Genomic DNA, 22145 nt, shown 5'->3' with positions numbered 1-22145 from the left:
GCCAGAATGTAAGCAAGGTCTGTGCTGTGATGCCTGCAAAGCATACCCCTCCACACACACACACAAGCTTTTACCTGTAAAGCCTCAGCTGCCATGAAAGGAGCCAACTCCTGTCACCTTTCTGAGAGCAGTGCGTCATTTGTCTCCAGTGGCTCTGGATCACTCCTTATTCTGTGAGGTCAGCCCCCACACAGCTGGACCTAGCAGCAGGGAGTATGCGGTGAAGTGATTCAGATCCCCTTCCCTGGGAGATGAACCTACCCTCTATCCTCTCCTAGCATCCGGGGTTCCCACGGTTCATCATAAAGTGACTCCTCTCACTACCACACTCTTTGTGAAAAGAGCAATGATTTTGTGAGCAGACACCACTTCTTATGAGGCAGTCCATAAGGCTCTTTAACAAAGCCTTCCATCCACACTTTCCCAGATTCTGTGGAGTTGACAACCTCAGCCTTGCTGATGCAGTCTTTTGGTGGGTAGTTACTGCATAGAATGCCCCAATAATGCTTAAGTTCCTTTTCAGTTCTACACAGGGAAGTTGAATCCTCCCTCCTTCCCTAGGGATGGCTTTCTGCATGTAAAGATTGTCTGACATAGAAGGGACTGAGAAGGGAAAGTTCTGTCTTATCTATGGCTTTTAAGAACATAAGAATAGCCATACTGGCACAGATAATGGTCCATCTGGCCCAGTATCCTGTCTTTCAGTAGTGGCCCATGCCAGATTCTTCACAGGGAATGAAGAACAGGGAAATTTACTGAGTGATCCATCCCCTGCTATCCAGTCCCAGCATCTGGCAGTCAGAGGTTTAGGGACACCCGAAGCATGGGGTTTAAATCTCTCCTCATATGGAAGTTGTTCCATACCCCTAATCATTTCTGTTGTCTTTCTCTTACTTTTTCCAATTCTAAAATATTTTTTTTTCTGGACCCTCCATGTCAGACAGTCTGATCCTTCTTCAGAAGATTGTAATATATCCAAAGTTTTTTCTGGCTATTGTTCACTTGTTAAATAATGTAAAAGGGAAGTGTGTGTTCCTCTACATAATTCCTAAAATTCATGTCAAGGTTCTCTGCAAAGGGTTTTAAACTTTTATATAGTGAGCTTCCAAATCTGAAAAATACTATTTTTCTGGAGAGTTTGTCCTGAGGGGATGATGGTAAGTCCAGGCTCATTGGAAAGATCTGGGCTGCCTCCAGTTGTCATGGAGACAGGGAATGCCCTGCTGCCAAAACTGTCTGATCCCCATGGGGAAGACAGAATTTTCCCTTTTCTCACTGGATGAATAGATATGACCTCCTGCAAAGAGGTTTCCATTGTTAGGAAATCGTGGGAGCTCTATTGTTCAAGGACTTGCCATAAAATCATGTAATATACCACATTGGTGACTGGCAGAAGGAATAACTAAATACTTGCATGGACATTTCTTTTCCCCTATTTATGCTTTAGGTGTAGAGCCCATTTTCTCTCATCTTGGAATACTGCTAGTGATCCTTCTCTGATGGATGCTATAAAATAAAACAAAAACCTGTGGGAGATTCAGTAACTTTATTGTGATCAGATTATTGATTATTCATCAGCAGCCAACAATTCAAATATAAATGATTATTTTGAAATCCAATCAAACGTAAGTTAAGCACTTTTATTTCTTCTAGACTGAATACAGCTGAGTACACAAAAAACCTGTTTGTTGTCTTTTTTTACCTAAATCAATGAGGAAATTCAAAGTTAAGACTTCCAGTCCATCTTTTATTCATGCTCTTGTCTCTAGATACAGTATCATATATAGGACCAATAGAAAATCATGGGTGTGAAGTTCAAATTCCTGGACTTAAATTTATCTTAATGAGGTGATAACTTGGTTTGACAGTTTAAATGCTTACATTTTAAGGGCCAAGTTCTGATCTTGAGTGCTCACATGTGTTCTTAGCCAGATGAGCCATATCCATACATCTGAGAACAGAATTTGATTTGTCTGTTAGCTCAAAATGATAGCCCAGCTTTAGACAATGAAGTCTTAATCCTGTTTTACTAGTAATTGTAAAAATTGTACTCTTGGTGGCTGGTGAGGAGCTAGGGTCACACACTGAGATGTAGGGAGTGAAACCTAGTGGTCAGAGCAGAATCAAAGGAAAGAACTGGAGGCATTGTCAGGAGACAAGCCAATGGTTGAGCTGAGAGCTAGGAATCAGGACTTCAGAGTTAGGCAGGAACTAGGGCTGGAGTGGAGCAGGTCAGGGGTGGAGCAAGGGCTGGACGGGAAGCAGGTCTGATGCAACTGCTTTGAGCAGCCATTGTGCTGCTGTGGTACCAGGCTTAAACAAGGATCTGGTAAAGTTGATTAAGAATGGTGTGCAAGTATTAGTCATGGAGTTCTTGGTTTTGTGAAAAAATGAGTATAGATCACAAATTGGTTGAGGATGGCTCTGAAGCCATCATTTGTGAAATGCTGGAAGGTAGCAGGGGCATGACAGAGACCAAATGGCATGACCAATTATTCAGAATAGCCATATCTGAGGTCTGAAATGCTGTCATTCATTCATTCATTCATTCCCCTGTTGGATTCTGCCCTGGCTGTATGCTCTACTCAGCTCTATTTCATGAAGACCCAAGTCAAATGGAGTCTTTTCAGGAGTTTGTTAATGAGAGAAAAAAGGTACCTGAGGGTAGTCTTGTTTGTGAGTAATTTTGTTTGGGGTTTCATAATTGACACGAGGTTGGAGAGAGCCATCCTTCTTAGCCACTGTCGCAGGGTAAGCCTATCCCATCCCCACTGGTGGGGAGGTTTTGGGGGCAAAGGGGTTGCAGGGCATTGCTGCATTCACAGTCTTCCAGACTGTTCCCGACCTCCCGGCCGTATGGCTCAAAGGTCCAAGTCAGGATGGCTGCCCCTTGGGTTGGGGTGGCGCAGCCTAGCAGCTGGAGTCAATAGATGCCCTTGAGCCGGGGCGGCATGGCCTAGTGGCCAGAGTCAATAGCTGCCTTCAGGCCACGGCGGTGCAGCCTAGCGGCTGGAGTCAATAGCTGCCCTTGGGCTGGGGCAGGGCAAGCAAATAGTATGTAGCTCTGGCCTTTAGGCAGGGTAGGGAGAGCCAGAGGTCTAGATAGCCCAAGCCCTCAGGCAGGGCAGGGCCACAGAACAGTCTAAAACCCAAGCCCTCAGGCAGGGTCAGGCAAATAACACAATCTGTGGCCCCTGGCCCTCTGAGTTCCTGACAGCTAGTGTATATCGGCTTTTTTTCTGTTGTTTCCTACTTGAAATTTATACTCCTCTTTAGAAATTCATATTCACTAACAATCTATTAGTTGGTAGTATCTCATGTTTTTATGGAAGTTCCCACCATTCCTACCAACTATTCCGGGGACCTAATGGATTCTATAACTCTTTTATTGTTTTGCGGTTGCCATGAAAGTTGTTTTCGAAGCCCTTTGGATTCCATATATTATGCCTTGTGAAACACAATCTCTGAAAATCAATATCTGTGCTTGTTCCCCATATGTAAAACAGGTAAAATACTCCTCTATATCACACGTATTGTGAGATAAATTCATTAATATTTGTGAGGCATTCAGATGCTATGGGATGCAGATCAGATAAAATTACCAATGGTGCTTTTATATATGTGATCTTTTAATAAATTTCTTATATACAGAATAACAAAATGAATACCTAAAATATGTATTTACACTATAGAAATCACTGCTCCTTAGTGATATGTACAATTTATGATCTATGAATGGTATGCAGAAATATTTAAGAATCAGGAAGGTTAATTGTGATGAAATAGTAATATACTTAATACAAAGTTCCATGTTAAATATATTTGGAAGAAGATTGTACATATAGTTTCAGTCAGACAATCGTTGTCTTCTCTTAGAGGTGGTGATAAATTTTGTTACCCATGTAAATAGCTGAAGACTGAATTGGTCCCGATTTTGTTGAGTGAGTGTTGATCCAGTCTAGTCTTCAGAATTGAGGTAGTCCGTATAAGTGAAATACAGTGCATACATTTGTTGTCTTGTCCTTTAAGTAGAAAGTAAGGTTAAGAGAACTATAATAAGGTGCTTGAAAATATATAAGGTGCTTGAAAATTTGGGCCTAGTGGTTTCTAACTGGTCCTGAATTTGGAACACAGGCTATGATTTACAAAATTATAGCATTAAGTTAGGTTCCCAATTTATACTTAAGCTCCTAAATAAGTGATCTGATTTTCAAAAATACTAAGCACCCAACAACTTCTATTAAAGTAAATGAGAGCTGTTGGGTGCTCAGAGCACTGGAAAATCAAGCCACTTATTTAGGTGCCTAGAATAGATTCAAGAGCCTAAAGTTAGGATTCTATTTTTTAAAATCTTGGCCTGAAGATTTTGGGATTTTCAAAAGAGCAAAGGGACTTGGGAGCAGAAGTGGGGACTCGTGCTCAAAAATCACTTATATGCTTTGAAAATCCCATCCTCAGTCCATATTTAGGCTCCTAAATAAATAGCCTGATTTTCAGACATGCTGAGTCCCCAGCTGCTATTACTTACGACTGCAGTGAGAACTGCAGGTGTTCAGCACCTCTGAAAATTAGGCCACTACTTAGGGGATCCAATTTTAGGTATTAAAGTTTGGAAAATATTGTCCTTATGCTCTTTACTAGGTCTGGCAGAAATATAAAGAGCAAAAATTACTGAGGTTATAGAAATACTATAGACATCTTTTAGCAAATAGTTACTAGAATGCAGTCCGATAAAAGTGAAAGAATAACTTAGCTTCTCAGGTGTCAGTAGCCATCCCTCTTCTGAAGACAACAGATATTGGCCTCACATGGCTGAGTGTGTCCCATCCTTGGTGAGTTGGCATTGTCTGGTGGGCTTATTAGGGCTCATCTGCATCATATTCCAAGTCTCATTTGTAAGCACTATGAATATGCTTATCATTAAGGAAGACATGAAATGAGGAAAATGTCTGCCCCAAAGAACTTATAATATATTAGAAGAGAGAGAAGGCACAACACAGTGTGAAACAGAAGAGTGTAGAATAACTATAGAATTGAGATGTTTTATTTTATTTTTTTTAAATGTTAGTTAACTACTTGTGGGCATTGTATCAGGTGCCCCATGTTTGCTGGTGGAGGCATCTTTCCTATAAAATAGATAGGCCACAGTCTCATGCCTCTAATTGATTATATCATGCATGGTGTCCTTCTCCTACCCTCTCTATTCAGTACTTGGGCCTGGTGCTCTTTTGCAAATTACATTCTTCAGACAAAAGTATGGGAACAATAATGATGAATGCAAAGAAAGAAATCAAAAGAGAAGGAGGGAAGGCTAAAGGAATATCCACGTGTGGAAGGACATGCTGCAAAATAATAACAGATTCATGACTCTATAGGCTTGTATTCACTAAATTTAATTGTATTAAACATGATTGTGATGAGTTAGCTGAGATGGTGCTGAAATTAGGACAAGTCATCTTCTGTGTCATGTCAGCTAGTCCTGGTTAAGCCTTGTCCGAGCTAGGTTTGCTGTTGTGTCATCTAATTAGATTCCTCGCAATTTTATTTACACATGCTAAGATTTCCTAGGAATGGCAAGCCCTGTGTGAAATATGTTCTTGGAAAATCTTTGGCTAACATATTTTGACAAGTGAACTTTTTAAAATCAGTTGAATAAAGGTTTTCTAAATTTCTTGTTACACAGCAAAACTCTCCTCAGCTATAGTAATTGTGCTTTGAGATGCTACTTCTGATAAATGAACTAAACTTCCTTTACGTAACTGTGGTAATCATCTATTTAGGTTTTTTCCACTTCCCTATTTGGTGTAAAATATTTTCTCTTTCATTATTCATTTGCATCTTAAAATCATTTTGCTAATCCAATACAAATGGGATCACCTTGGAAAAATGTAACAACAGATGTAGAATTTCCCCTCCTTCTCATAACTTTATTACAAAGGTAACTGGCAAAAATATCAAGTGAAGTGTACAGAGAATTTGAGGGAAATGTAACTAAAAAATCCCAGTAATCATGTGACTCATGATGACTAGCCCTAACTTTGTTCCTCTTTCTGAAAACAAACATGTAAGTAAAATATTCACCCAGATAGAATCACATTTCTGTTTAGGAAGGTTTGAAGAAACCTAAGCATGTTTCAGCTTGTTTTTTTCACTCTGTTTACTTTTGGGTTCACTGCATCACAAGGAAAAGAAGTGATTTGCAACACAACAGATCTAGAACTATCGTATTCCTTTTGTGGTAAGTAAAGGATTTTTTTTTTATTTACAGTGGTGTTTGCACAAAGATGGATGTTCTCTCTTGTATTTACTTCTCTGAGGAGTCCAGCAAGATAAATAAATGATTCTCTAAAGATTTCAGAATAATTTTGCTGTTTTGGTAGCTTGGATTATATATATTCTTTTGGTATTCTGCAATTTAGCTGTTTGGAAAATAGGAATACTTCTTGAGTTTCTACTGGCCCTGGAAATTGGTGAAATTGTTAGCACAGAACAAGTTGAAAAAGGAGCTGAGAGGGGCAGTTTTCCCCTTTGTTCTCAATCATGTCTCCTCTTTTCCTGCTAGTCCTTTGCTGTAGTACATTGGATCTAATTTAGGCCATGATCTGGCACTGAGTTACATCAGGGTGGACCCCTTCACCCAAAAGGAACCCCACTGATGTCAACAGAACTCTGTGTGGGCAGAGGCATCTGCCCACATGGTTCTTGGTGTAGGATCAGGGCCTTAGATTGTACATTTCACAGGACAGGGGAATCACATTCCACAGGACAGGACATCACTAATGCTGTTTTATTAGTAAGAATGAGCTATAACCTAAGACACAGCAAGAATATTTGCTGTTATTACTGCTTTGCATTTATCTTCTTTTTATTAAAATGTTAAAGAGTGTCAATGTGTGAGCTCTAGGCTCCCTGACAATACAATTTACAATCTCTTAGGAATATCACCCAGCAGCATAGTACAGTAAGAACAGTTGGCATAGCAACCAGTAAATACCACAGTACATTATATCCCAACCTATTCCATATCCTTGGCACTCCCGATATATCCTATCAGATTACATTTTCATCATGGGTAAAGTAGTACATCGTGTCCTGCAAAGAGAGTACTAGTATGTCAACCTGACATGATTTCTGTTACTAAAAGAAAAGTATTGAACAGATTCCTTCCAGAGGTCAGGTGGGAATGAAAGTGGGATGATGAGTTCTTATTAAAATGGGAAATAATAAGTTTCTAAAAGTGAACAGACAGTGCATTTTGTACTATAGCCTGTATTTTACATTGACATCTACATCTTCTAGAGTGTATAGCAGTGGTCACTCAGAAAACAAATCAAATAATCTGTTAAGGTTCCAGTACCGTACATTGGAAACCACGCTAGTGACCACCAAATTTAAGCACTGTTGTTGCTAGCAGGTTTCAAAGGCCCTGTCTACACTTACCTCTGAGATTCAGTGACAGTCGACCTGAGTTACGGAAGCTACACAAAAAACTTGCGTAATTCTTATCGACCTCTCTGATTATCTTCTGTGCACCATCTTCACTGCACTGCGCCGACGGGGACACAGCGCTACGCCACTTGAGAATGTGGTCTTTATACATCGATTTCTGGATTGACTGAGCGGGTCTTCACTGATCCAGAGAAATCGATCTGATGGTGGCGAATTTGCTGCCGTCAGTGAAGATGTAGCCAAAGACAGTTTCCCTGACCAGTGTGGAAGGGGATATTTTTGTCTGAGAATCATGTTGGAAAATCATACAATAGCATCCCTTCACTGATAGTGTGGAAAATACATATATGTCAAAACATACTAAAATATAACACCATGTGTGTTTGTAATGAATATCCTCAACCCAATCAACCTACTTTTCTTAATACTTAATTTCAAAGTGGAATGTTATTTCTGCCTCTAAAATAATTTACAATTTGTTTTTGATGGAGAGCTCTATTCACACTGACTTTATTAAATATTTTTATTTAGATTCTGTGTCCCATGTTTTCTTCTTTCGTATATACCCTTGTTTCTTTAGCCCAGGAGAATGGAGCGCTACTCTTTTCTGGATTCCAAGTAAGTCACTTTTTGTTATTTCCATCAAATTTGGGGAATTATACTCTGTATTTGGAAGAGGAGGAACTCTGATAGGTCACTTCTATTTCTAAACCCGTATCCTAAATGGGAAGGCTACTTAGAGGAAATTTTTCATGATTAAACATGTAAAGATAAATCATGATACACAAAGAACTTGATTTTCTAACACATTTATATAAAGATGTATGCACTAAAACGTGACTCACTTGTGCATGCAATTACCATCATTTTACACACTAATCTAGCAGTTGTGTATGCAAATTGTCAGCTGGACAAACATCCATTTGCACATGCAATTACTCAATTTAACATTCATGACAATTACATATAAATTAGGCACACAATAGTTCATGCATAATTTAGAAAACTGGGCTCAAAGTGTATCCCTCCATTAAATGCCAAAATCAAATCAATCTTAGCTATGGTCCTTGACTGTCAGGGATTTACTGTTTGCCAGAAGCTGGGAATGGGCAACAGGATGGAACACTTGATGATTACCTGTTCTGTTCATTCCCTTTCAAGCACCTGGCACTGGCCACTGTTGGAAGACAGGTTACTGGGCTAGATGGACCATTGGTCTGACCCAGTATGGCTATTCTTATGTACTGATTAATTTTAGTTCACATTCTGACTTAGGCAGTAAATACATATATTAATAACGTTCCTGGATCTACCATCCCATTCTGTGTCTTTATAAATACCTAAAAAAGTAACATCAGACTAATGTTCTTTGCTTCCATAGTGCCTTTCATCCAAGTATGAAAAATAAGGATAATGATATTTAACTTGCAGAATTGTTGGATTCAATTAATAAATGTTTGAAAATTATAAAAAACTGTCATTTTAATTTCAATTTTTTAATTTTAATTTAATTCTAATTTTAATCACCTGTGTAGTTTGTTAACTTCAATGGAACAACTTGGGTGCGTATGTCTAAGTGCTGAATGGAGATATTTGAAAACTTTCCATATTTCTTTTGGATAGAAAATGGCTTTTCAGTTATAACTGATTTCTTTCAGTGAAAACTCCAGTTTTCGTTTAATATTTTTTTTGTCCAAAAATTTGAACATTTGCAGTTTTAAACCAAAAAAAATTTTTTTTAGGTTTTTCGACAACACTCTCCAAAACATCTGAAGGAAATTTTTTTTGGGGGGGAGTGAAGAATAATTTCCCAACCGGTTCTGCTAGCCACGTACTTAAATGCTTTGCTGAGTTGCAGCCTGTATGAGTATTAAATTTAATATTCTAGCCACCATTAGTGTGCATGATTTTCACCTCATGTAAGGAGTGAATGTATCTTGTGGAGATTTCATCAGTTTATGTTTTGCTTATATTTAATAGGAAGTGATATCATCTTTTTGAAGGGGACCCTGAGTGTATGGTATAATGCTGCGAAAGTATTAGACAGCAAACACGTTGTTTGCCACGGATTTGATGATGACTATTCATTCTGTGGAACTCTGAAGGGAGGTAAGCATAAACTTGGTAGTTCTCCTTTGCCATGCAGGGAACAGAACCTTGCTGGCTACAATCCTGTTTAAACTGTTGTTGCTAGCAGGTTCCTTAGAAAGCTGTTTAACTGACCTGTGTGGACAGGGATATTTCTATGTCTGTGAATAGCTCTAAATGATGATATAAAACTATGCTAACCCGAGCAAGCCTTTTCAGGCCCCCTAATCTGGGGACCTAGGAAAGAAAAGGAGAATTTCTGCCCAGGCTACCATTGATACCATTACAGACACCACAAATTTCATACCCGCTGGCTGCCTCCAGCTGAGCCACTGCCTCTGCTGGGCAGTCAGATGGGGGCAATTCAGTAGCAGTAAAGGCAGCATGATTCAGTAGGCTAAGCAAGGGACTGAGGGCAAGGAACTAAATCTAGCTATCACACAGACTCTTTCTGGTGTTGTTCAAATCATGGTAGGCCAAAGCTTTCAAACTTGAGCACCTAAATTTAGGCAATTAAATCCAAAAGAGCTAAGAGCCTGTAGCTCTTTCTGATCTCAATGGGAGCTGCAAGTGCTCAGCACCTCTGCATATCTATTTAGGTGCAAAAAATATGTATATCCAAGGTTAAAACTTTTGGCTTTAGCCTCCCTGGGCTTCAGTAAAATGGGGATAAATTGTTAACCTGCCTCACAAAGAATAAATTACATTGTTAATATTTTTTAAATGTCAGGCAAGTCCTAAAATTTGCCAGAATGCACATGCAGATCTTACAGACCCTGGGAACCATAGCAGCCCTCAGAATCCCAATTTATTTGGACAATTGTCCCTTGTAAAATTTCTCTCAATGTTGGTAGCACTACAAAGTCCTCATCATAAATAGCTGAGCTCCATGTCTCCTGCATTGGAGTGCTGGGGGGAGAGAAGGAAGTAATCTACAGACACCCCCTTACCACTATACAAACATACACAATTAAATTTCTTATTGTTAGGGTAGTGCGAACAATATGGTAGGCACTATCCAAACATATGACTTGAGTCATGATGCAGTCTCAGACGCAAATAACTCAAAATACAAGAGTACAAGCAATGAAGGATAAGGGATAAAACAGGCAATCCACATTTGCCTTTTTTAAAAAAATGACTATCTACTACTCTCAACTGATCCTCAGTCTAACTATTATTAATCTTTTGAAGACATACTGGTAGGAATAGGTTTGGAGGAGGTGAGGGTGGTGGTCTCATGATTTAATTCAATTTCCCAAGGGGAAGATGTGACAGAGCATGCAAAGATGATTGTGGGAAAAGTGGATAAATGTGTTGAAGGTGACATCATTGACAGAGCAAAGGGGGTGGTGATGAAGATGTAAGAGAGAAAAGGAGATTAGTAGAGGAGGCAGAGTTATATAGTGTCAGTTAAGTTTTGAATGTATACATTAATCATCTCCAATCACTGACACAAGCCTAATTTCCCAGTTGCATTCTGTACTTCAAGAAAAACCTAAATAGAGTAAGAAATAAGGGCTCTATCCAATTCCCTCTGAAGTCAATGGAAAGTTTATGGGCCTGAACTGGTGTGGTTTACTTTATCATCATTAAGAACAGGAATAAATAACCACTTCTGTTATAACTCTCCCTATTTTTCAGAGACAATGAATACAACGATAAGACTTAGCGGTTTAAGGATAAAATTTCTGAAGGTACTTTCCAAAATATATATACTATATCTAATACACATGTTAAAGGTTACAAAAATTAGCAAAATAGCTTACTTATATGTATACTTCCCCTGAAAATAATATTGTATCAAAACTACAGAACTTCCTTACTGAATTTTCATTTTTTTCTTACCTCAGGAGTGACTGTACTTGAGTAGTAGGTGAACTCAAGTCATCCCTATATACATAGCTTTCTGAAAATTTTATTTTAAGAAAATTAGCACAGGTGATATAACACGTCTAAGGGAAATAAAAAAACCAACTAATCATTCTTAACATATTGGAAGGATAAGTGATATCATGTAAATAAGAAAATGAACTGCCACTATGGACAAAAGGATTAATGTGTGTATCACCCTAATAACCCTATACCATTCCCTCTTAACATTCGGTGGTTAACTTAACTTAAGTTAACTTAACCATCCCACCTGTTTCCTTGCCTTCCATCTATAACCATCTGATTCCCTCTTTCAGGTTCTCTCCTCCCCTTGCTTACTCCCTGCAAAAATAACTTACTCTTCCTTGTTCTCTAGAAGGCCTCCAAATGTGCACACTCCTATCCTTCTTACTTCAGGTATTCACTCTCTTTTCCTCTTCCCCATTTCCAAGTTCTCCTTTGTCACAGAAAAAACCTTTGTTTTCCCCTTTCCCCAACTCCCTCCCCAGGTCATCTCTTCCTCCTTTTGGTTATTCTTTTACCATCTCTCTCCCTTGTGCCACAACCAGCCAAAAAGGTTCAGTGATGTGTGCTGCTGTTGCTGATTTTTGAGTAGAAACGCTCTGCACTGGGTTGCAGATGGCACCCTTGCTCCCTGGTGTGCTTGCTAAGATGTGGCCAATTGGCTGACGACCACAGGGACATGGAGCACAGTAGCAGCAGGGCAGGGAGGGTATGTCTATACTGACGGCGGCAAAGTTGCCACTGCCAGATCGATCTTTCTGGATCGATGGAGCGGTCAGAGTAGACCCGCTCAATCGATCAGGAAGTCGACTGAGTAAAACCACCCCCTCAAGTAGCGTAGCGCTGCGTCGACGGGAACGCTGTTCCCGTCAGCACAGTGCAGTGAAGATGGAGCGTAGAAGGGAAGCAGAGCAGTCGACGTGAGTTACGCAAGCTACTCTGCATAGTTTGCGTAACTCCCGTCGACTGCCGCCTAATCTCCAGGTAAGTGTAGACCAGGGTGGAGAGAGGTAGTTGCCAGAACCTGCAGGGAGGGGGTGGGGTTTTTCTTTGTGCCTTGCACCAAGAATACTCTAGGTAGACATTTTCAGGCCACCATAGGAACATGTCTCAAGGTTGGTGTCAACAATAAATATATTGGAGCCTGACCATTCTTTGAGCTGTTCTTTAGCTCTGCCAGGTTGTCTTCACTATATGTGCATTATTGTTTAAAGCAGTGAATGGCTGATGAGTCTGAGATCAGTGGTGTCAAGCATCATAGATATTACTTTTCCTTGCTATATATGGATGTCAGATTGTAACTCCTACCTTTTATCTAAGCAATTTTTTCTTGTTATCTTTGTCCACACAGCTGTTGGTGTGGGAAAAATCCTTCTTCCTATTGGAGGGAGATATTCAAAAGCATAAAGAGCAGTTAGACACTCAATTCTCACTGAAAATCAATGTGAGTTGGGTGCCTAAATCCCATTTGTTCCTTTGAAAATCTCCTTTGTCTTCAATGAGGATTAATTAAGTTTAAACTTGGTGGGCCAAATACATCCTTGAAGTCAATGGAGTTACAGTAAGGCTGAATTTAGTCCTTATTGTTCAGTCAGTTTTGAATTATTTCTGTAGAATAGTCAGAACAAAACTTTTAGGAAGAAAACTTTTTTTCATGCTCACTAACCACAAAAGATTAATTTAAACTTTGCAAAATATTTAAAATATTAGCTTATAACAGATTGCCCTTTTTATCCTTAAACTACAATGTTGCTGTAGTAGCATTATTACTAGGGGTATTCACGGCTGTGAAAATTGTGCCACGGAATATGAAATCTGGTGTCCCTTGGAAAATGTGGTCTACTGTGTATAATATAGAGTAAAAATATACAAAAATACACAGCATTTCTCAAACAGAGGGTCCCAACCCAAAAGAGATTGTATTGTATTGTAAGGGGATTGCAGTTTTGCCACCATTACTTCTCCACTGCTGCTTGCAGCGGCACTGCCTTCAGAGCTAGGCGTCTGCCCAGCAACTGCTACTCTCCAGCACCCAGCTCTGAAGGCAGTGCAGAAGTAAGAATGGCTATACTGTGACCCCTTACAATAGGTTTGCAACCCTCTTTTAGGTCGGGACCCCCCCATTTGAGAAATGCTGCGGAGAAATCACACATTTTTTGTGGGTTGATTACACCATAAATAGCACATGCACAAGAAGGCTATTCACAGGTAACCTTAATTCTGCATTTCCTAACTGCTCAGTGCTTGATGTTGCAACCTGAATAATGTTCTTTTAAAATAGTGTTTTTTTAAATGTAATTTCCTAAGTTTTAAAAAAAGTTAACTGAAAAAACAGAAGTGTCATCATGTGACATCCTACTGACTCCCACATGGGTCATCAGCAAGGTTGGAACATTTAGATCCATCCACCACACAGACTTCTGCCACTTGAGCAAATGGAGTAACTGATAGCAGTAGTAGGTTGTCATCCTCTATGTTAACCAGACACTAGAACACCTGAGACAGACACTGTGCCAGTGAATTTCACAGCTTTTTTCTGACCGCAGTGGAGTTTTGAGACTCAATAATTGGTTTCTATTCTAGGGTCTGTAGGGGAATGTGCTTTGGTGGTCACATACCTTTCTGTCTCTTTTTCCCCAAATCTGATTCCTTCTGCAATTGTAAACTTCAGCCTGTCCCTGTGCCAGACCTGTCTCTTCCTTCTCTCTGGGATCCTCATCCTTGTCTTCTCCCCCAGATTTCGGGGCTGAAAAGTGGCAAGCAATATTATGGTTTTTTTTTTCTTTGTTTTAGGGAATATATACGATTATCATACGAGGTTTCTCTGATCATTCTGAGGAGAACTTGCTCATATGTTTGAATGCCACCATGACAATTAAAGAAAAAATGGAAAGTTTTTCTTAATATGATTTCTTCAAATCATTGCAGAACACAAGAACTGTTTCTGCAAGGAACTGGAATTTTATCACTGAAACAATAAACAGAGTTATTTTGCATGGGTAAGAACGCAAAATGCACTTTACTATATGCATAATTATAAGGAAGAGAGATAGTCTCATTCATTCATATGCTTGCTATGATCAAATGTTCAGACAATTTGTGCAAAATTCCTGTGTGAAAATTCGGTACAAATGCTTACTGTTTAATCTAAGAATGAACCTGAAATGGTATCATAGTTACAACTATATTTCAATTCTTCCTCTTGTGTCATGCAGAAGGTGTGTATTTTAGATTCTGCTAAGCTAAGACAAGAATGTTTGCCAGAATTTGTTTGATATGAATGAAAATCCTATATGACTCTACAATCCCTGTTTTTCATCTTGACTATAAATCCTTTTTGTATAATCAATGTAGAATTAATGTAATAATCAATGTAGAATTATTCTCTTGTTCATTCTGTCTGTTTAGCTTCAGTAGCTATTCTATCCTCACTCATCTGCACCACCACATGTAATAGTGAAGTGAAAGGATTTTTAACATGCCAAGAAGAGAGTTCAGGGATCTTTGGTTATCTGGTAGCAGCTGATGGTGTTAATAGCATTTGAAACAGAGCGGGCACTGGGTAGCAGTGTTCACTGTTTACGCAGCTTGAGGAGAGCTGTATTAAGGCAAATCAGTGCCCTAGGCACAATCCACTGATGAGGTCCTGGCCCCTGCTTGGTGTGGCGCTGGCAGGATTATCCACACAAGCTCTCCCCTTGGGTAGCAGGGGGCCTGTCACTGTGCTGTGCCCAATGGACACAGCAGTGGGCTATGCCTCCCTCCTTCTTGGTCCATCAGGGAAACATGGGAGGAAGCCAGGTTCTCCTCCTGTTTGTTGGTCACCTGAGAAGGAATAACAGTGACAGGCCAAGGAGGAGGGAGATCCTGATCTGCAAGAGGAGCAGCCTGCTGCATTGGTAAGATGACCCCTCTTCTCTTGGCACAGCTGGAGAGCGAGAGATTGTAGTAGCAAAGGCTGTCTTTCCCACTACTTGGGACCTCCTCCCATGAGCAGGTGCTGCAGCTGCAGCTGCAGCAGGGTTTTGGTCCCTTGATGCCCCCAGCTAGGATTCCTTTCCCCATGAGTTGCTGTACAGTGGCTGTGGGTGATCTGGACTGCCTCCCAATTTGAAACGTGGTGGCTACTGCTTTGATCCACCATCCCCAGGATCCTTCACTGGTTGGTGTGAGGCCTTCGTCCAGTCAAGTGGGTTTGGGCAGCAGAGCCATGCAGTCTCCCTGGCTCTTGTAGATGTAAGCAGGGTCTGAACGAAGCTCTCCCCTGACATCTAGTGATGAGCTGGGGGAAAAGACTTCAGCACCAGACTGTATTTACATGAACACATCTACTCTGCCTAGGTATTCAGCAGACAAAGCTGTGTTGCCAAAGTGATCAATTTAGGCTGGTGTTGGGTTACAGATCACTTTAATATTGAGTATGGGGGTAATAAAAGGTTGTTATCCTGATTGTATGAGCAAAGGGTAACAGAACTGTGCTTAGCCTGCCCTGATTGAGGGGATCACCTTCAGCTGAACTGTACTTGCCAAGCCAAATCCCAGTGATATGAGATAGAGAGGGTGGGGATAGCTGCTCCTAGCTGGTGGTGTGGGCTTTGTCTAAGAGTCCTAGATGCCATTAGACCCTCCCTCTCCTCCACTGTGTAGATAGAGCTGATCAAACTCAACTGAGAGTCCTTTGTTTTGTTTAAGTGATAGAGCTGAAATCACTGATAACCAGGTCTAAGTGCTGAGCCTTATGCCTGCTGTGGGGCAGTGTTTCAGGGAAAGAGACTGCACAGCCTGCACTAGCAGTGAGGTTCCCCACTAACTGCGAAAATCACCAAGAGCTGGGTTAAGTGGTGGGGCATCCCAGAGGTTGCAGTAGAGAATCACGTGGCAGCAGAGAAAGTGACGACGCAGTGGCCAGTGGCTGTGGAGTGAATGATGCTGCATCTAGGTTTGCCACCTTTCTAAATGCTGGGAGCCAGATCCCCAAGCCCTGCTCTCCTCTCTGCCTCACTCCCCAAGGCCCCGCCCCTTCTCTGCCTCTTTCCCCCAAGGCCCTACCCCCATTTCTTGCTCCTCCCCTCTTGTCCCCCCTACCCTGTCGCTCACTGGATCATCTGAGCCTGCCTGCAGGTAGGTGGCAGCCCTGGCTGAGCAGGAGCTAGCATGGGTTAATGACCCGGCATCACCTCTCACCCTGTGGTAACTGGACTTTTGGTTTGGTTGCAGTTTAGGATTGCCAGGTCCTGAAAACCAGACACCTGGCAATCCTAAATGGCACCCAGACAAAGAAGACAAAAACTGACTGTCCAGGTAAAACCTGGCAAAATAACCCTATCCTATCCCTATCCCCTTCTCTTCTCCTATCCTCTTTCCTTTCCACACTGTCACCTGCCCATTCCCTTCTCTGTCCTCTGCCCTATCCCATCCCCCTTCCTTCCTGTTACAGGGTGCTTGCCAGGAAAGGGTTAAGAGGGCCCTTGGCGAGTCAGTACAAGAGGCAGCCAATAGGAAGGAGCTGTGTGACAGCCAATCAGTATATAAGGGAGCTGCAGCGCACTGCAAGGACAGTGCCTCCCAGGAGCTAGAAGGGGAAGGACTGTCAGCACCCTGGACAGAGCCAGGGCTGACTACTGGGACTGAGCAAAGCCAAAGGCCCTGAAGCAAGTGTGGTGATGGTACTGGAGATGTGTGGGGCAGCATGGATGGTGACTCAACTGGAGGGCTGAATCATGAGAAGGACGGTCCAGCAGAGACTGGACTGAGCACCAGACACTGGGAGGGGTCAATTGGGGAAGCAGTACCCCCCCAATCTATACCCATGGCTGGTGTGGGTTGATGACCTGGTGCCTCTCTCACCTGTGCTAACCAGATTTTTAGTGACCGGTCAGAAAAGGTAACCTTTTCAACTGGACTTTCAGTCAAAAACCAGACACCTGGCAAGCCTAGGTGCAGTGGTGGGCAGCAGAATAAATGATGGTGCAGGGGCTAATGGTGATGGAGTGAACAATGGTGTGGTGACAGAGTGAATGATGCTGCCGTGAAGGTAGTGGTGCAGAGTGAATGGCAGCAACTGTGAACTAGTGGGGGCTGCTGCAGCAGCTGAGGCATCACTCGATTGCCCCTCCCACCTCCTGGGATGGGAGGTAAACTCACATGAACGCACCTCTGAACTCTGGGGCTTTGCTGACCAAAAACTGCAACTGTGAGTGGATGCCGGAGAGGGAGAGGGGAGTAGCATGTTAAAGCGGTGCTTGTTTGTCAGGCTTTCACACTGCAAAGGGAGAAGCTGAGGCAAAGGACCCTGCCCAACATACTCTGTGGCAGGTGTTTTGATTATGGTCGTAGGGTTTTTGAATAGGGTTCTGGTGGTGGTGTATCTTTCCCTTTCAATAAAAGTTCTCATTTGTTAAACTCAGTGCTTGCGAGTGGGGAAGTATTGCCTAGTACAGGCACCTGGGGTGGTGGTAAATTTTCCCAGATTACTCTGTAGGGTCTTGAGCTGGTTCTATTTTGTAAGAGGAACCTATTTTGTAAGAGGAACCTGGATGGTGAACCTGGCCCTTGTTGCTGCCACTTCATCTGGCAGAAGGGTTATATGGCTATAAGGAATGGCAGCCTTGCAGAGCACATTATGCCCTCATTCAGACTTGCTTTATGGCCGTGTACATGCAGTTATTTTCCACAGATCATGTTGCCTTCTGTATTTTCACAATAAATAGTTTAGGGCTAAATCCTGAAGGTTTGAGTCAGACAAAACCACTATTGACTTTGATGGGAGCTTTGCTGGAGTAAGGATTATGGGATTTTGTCCACTGTGGACCAACGAGGAATCTAGTTAAATTCACCTTAAAGTTGCTTAATGATTCTACATCACATAGTGATTCTTAGGAAATTAATAGGAGCATTGTCTCCAAGTAAAAATAGGATTTGGATGTTTCTTCTCTGCACAGTTCAGCATCAGGCTGCTGTGTTCCACTTTTACACTAGATTTGCATTCAGATGTTTCCTAACGAGTTAACTTTGGGGATTTTGTAGCACACACTCTGGAACAAGAGAAAATACTGTGTTAAAGCTGTAAACTGATTAATAGCCACTAGGCTGTGCTGTATCTCTCTGATTACTTCAAAAGTGCCATTTTCCCCCCAATCCCTTGTGGACCACTGAATAAACTATCAACAGATTTAAATATTTTAGTTTACAGGGGAGGCCAGTCGTCCGTCGTCGTCGTCGTCGTCGTCGTCGTCGTCGTCGTCGTCCGTCCCCCCCCCCCCCCAACTGGGTGTCAAAACAAGCGTTTTGGCACAATTTTAAGACCTCCATTTAGAAATTGAGCCCCACTAAATTTTAGTTGGGAAATCTGAAACAAAAGTCACCAAGAATCACCAGACAGTGTAACAAACAGAGGTGAAGGACTAATGGTGGCAAGAAATCATAATGACTTCAGAGCTGTAATGATGAAGTATTTATACTTGCATTAAATTCTGCAGCCACTAACATGTACAAGCAGTTCTTATTTTAGGTCTGAATAGAACTATTGGAAATTAAAACTTGTTTCTCTTGAATGTATTCTGTCAACAAGAGTCAGAAAATTTGGTAATTGATTTCTGCCTTATTACATGTGTATGTTCTCATTTTGAACTCTAGTGACTATCTGAAATCTCATACTAACGTCACAGAGGTGTTCAGGGACCATTGTCACTGAAACTGTTTTGCAGATTATTTCTTTTGTCAAGACAGTTTAGTTTTATGCCCTGAATATTTTCAGATACTAGAAATAATAATCTAGAATGAATATGTTCTGATCATTTTATGTAGTACATATCCAACAGTTGACAGAAGTTAATAAGTGATGTGAACTAAATAAGGATATGTACACATCAGATTTTTATTATTAACCTATGTGATTAATACCTTGTAGATATTTATAGTACAGAGGTGTGGAAGTAGGTCTATGGCTGAATGCTTATGATTATAAATAACAGACAGAATCCTCAAAATATGCAGAATACTTGAGCACCCAACTGGTAAATAAGATACATTGGAGATCTTTCAAGATGTCTTAAGTATATGATCAAAGGTTGCCAGCTATATTATCACTGTCTACATAGATCCATGTCCTTATTTTTGTGTTTTATTATTACAAATTCTGTTTTCAGTTGTGCCTGGGTTACCCTGAAGTCCATAGGGTTCATGGCATAACTGTGGGCAGAAATTAATCCTGCATATTTTAGTGTATGTGTAGTGAGGCGGTGTGGCCTCCCTCGGAGCCAGATGGGGAGGAGCCAGTATCTCTACCCAAGGGGGCGGAGCCAGGCCAACCTTACCCCTCCCACTGAAAGTGAGTGGGCGGGACAGGAAATACAAAAGGCAGGGCCTCTAGCTCAGTTGAGAGGGAGCTGCCGGAGGAGGATGACATTGCTCTCCCCCAGTGCTGAGACTTGAGCCTGACCATTCCTTGTCATTACCATTACAAGTTGTCAATTGTCAGGTTGTTGTGGCCTACAGATGGGTTAGCAAGTTTTGGCTGGAGCCCCGCTGACCCAGTGGCAGAGCCCTCTGCCACTGTTAGGGCCCTAGACTGGGATGCGGTGGAAGTCAGGAGGGCCCATGTACTCCCTTTCTCCCTTGCAACCCTAACCCTGGGGTGATTGCCTCCCCATGGCCTCTGAAGCCTCACTGGGCCACAACCTGTTTGTCTGCCCTAGCCCTCCCTGAGGGCCAGGACTATTGACTGTTTGTTTGCCCCATCTGGCCTGAGGACTCAGGCTATAGACTATTTGCAGCCCTGCCCTGCCTGGGGCTATAGATTCTGCTGCTTGAGGGCTTGAGCTTTAGGCTGTGCTGCTACCCCACTGTGCCTGAGGGCTGGGGCAATAGACTGCTACTCGACTGATTGGCTAATTCCCCTTGCTGAGAGACAGTGAGTGAGGCGGTGTGGTCTCCCTCCGACCCCGAGGGGGAAGAGTGACCAGAACCTCTCTACAGTATGTCTACACTATAACTGCTACAGCAGCACAGCTACGGCTTTGCAGCTGTGCTGCTGTCGGCACCATGCTATAGATGTTTCCTATGTTGACAGAAAGGGTTTTTTCATTACTGTAGTTAATCCACCTCTCTACGAGGTAGTAGTTAATTCTTCCATAGACTTAGCTGTGTCTACATTGGAGTTAGGTCAACCTAATTATGGCACTCGGGGCACAAAATTTTTCAGTCCTGAGTGATGTAACTAGATCGATCTAATTTTTAAGTGTAGACCAGGCCCTCTACTACTTTAATACACTCCACGGTTCAAATCATGCCCTTGTTCCTCTCTAGAGTGCTAGGATGCAGAGCTCAAACTTGAAGGCCAGAAGGGGTCATCATGATCATCTAGTCTGACCTCCTACATCATAGGCCACAGAACCTCACCTATGCAGTCCTATAATAGGCCAATAACCTCTAGCTGAGTTACTGAAGTCCTCAAACCTTGTTTTAAAAACTTCAAGTTACAGAGACTCCACCATTTACTGTAGTTCAAAAGAGCTGGTGACCTGTGCCCCCTGCTACAGAGAATGGCAGAGACCCTGGGTGGATTTTACCTATCTGACTTGGGGGAAAATTCCTTCTCAACCCCAAATATGGCAATCAGGTAGACACTGAGCATGTGGGCAGGACTCACCAGCTAAAACCCTGGGGAAGAGTTCTCTGTAGTAACACTGAGCCTTCTCCCTCTAGTATTCCGTCTCTCCATTGGGGAGAGTTTCTAATAGCACTCACAGATGAGCCATATGCTATTGTAGGCAATCTCATCACACCATTTCCTCCATAAATGTATCAAGCTCAGTCTTCAGACAGCTTAAGTTTTTTGCTCCACACTACTCCCCTTGGAAGGCTATACCAGAACTTCCCTCCTCTGCTGGTTAGAAACCTTGATGTAACTTCAAACCTAAACTTATTGATGGCCAGTTTATACCCATTTCTTCGTGTCAGCATTGGCTCCTAACTTAAATAGCTCCTCTCCCTCCCTGGTGTTTATCCTGCTAATGTATTTCTAGAGAACAATCACATCTCCCTTCATTTTGTTAGATTGAGGCAGAGCAGAGGCAGAAAGAATGCCTCATAGGACACTGAAGGGAGCATTCTGTAGCGTGCTTTTTACTCTGGATGGTGCTAGGTGCAGCATGTGATCACTACATTATCTACTTCCAGATGCTAGTAGGCACACAGGAACGTAGCCACATCCCCTGTAGAGCAATGTGGATACAACATTGGGCTCTCCTTCACAGAGTTGAGGACTCTTAGCAGCAATGTTCTGCCCAGCCTCTGCATGGGGGTAAGAGGTGACCTGTCCCCTAACCTGCATGCACAGCACTAGACAAATTTAGCTTGTACGTTGATCCAGATAGAGACTTACAACTTTTTACCTTTTTTTATAGGATCTACTTTTGAGTAAAAGGGCTCTGTATTGTAAAAACCAAAACAGACTGTGTATATGTATATTAATGTAATTCATTTGAAAAGGTAGAACAGAAGTGCTATAAAAGACATGCCATATGTAACTTTAAAACTAGCATTTTTGCTTCCTCAGTCAGTTGTTTAAATACTTTTCTTCCCTCTGTTCTTTGATTTTTGTTTTCTTTTACAAAATGTTTTTCTCCACTAGACAGTGTAGGCATGAACCCTAACAGACCATGGCCTCAGTATTTCCACATTTAACTTCCTCCCCTTTTAATCTGATGGAA

At 41.8% G+C, this 22145-nt stretch overlaps 1 protein-coding gene across 1 annotated transcript; it reads left to right on the top strand.

Annotated features, from left to right (window-relative positions):
* The first annotated feature begins 5915 nt into the window (after nucleotides 1-5915).
* LY96 (lymphocyte antigen 96) lies at nucleotides 5916-14774 on the top strand. Its single transcript, XM_067553839.1, has 5 exons — nucleotides 5916-6238; nucleotides 7981-8067; nucleotides 9430-9558; nucleotides 11182-11234; nucleotides 14227-14774. The coding sequence occupies exons 1-5, from the start codon at nucleotides 6130-6132 to the stop codon at nucleotides 14335-14337; spliced, it is 489 nt and encodes a 162-aa protein (XP_067409940.1). The 5' UTR covers nucleotides 5916-6129; the 3' UTR covers nucleotides 14338-14774.
* The last annotated feature ends 7371 nt before the right edge of the window (nucleotides 14775-22145 follow it).

The sequence above is a fragment of the Emydura macquarii genome, unplaced genomic scaffold (genome assembly GCF_026122565.2).
Source record: "Emydura macquarii macquarii isolate MOO-44397 ecotype Brisbane River unplaced genomic scaffold, CSIRO-AGI_Emac_v2 contig_1477, whole genome shotgun sequence".
In the NCBI taxonomy this organism is placed as follows: Eukaryota; Metazoa; Chordata; order Testudines; family Chelidae; genus Emydura; species Emydura macquarii.
The sequence above is the reverse complement of the archived record's forward strand: the minus strand, read 5'-3'. Positions and strand labels throughout refer to the sequence as shown.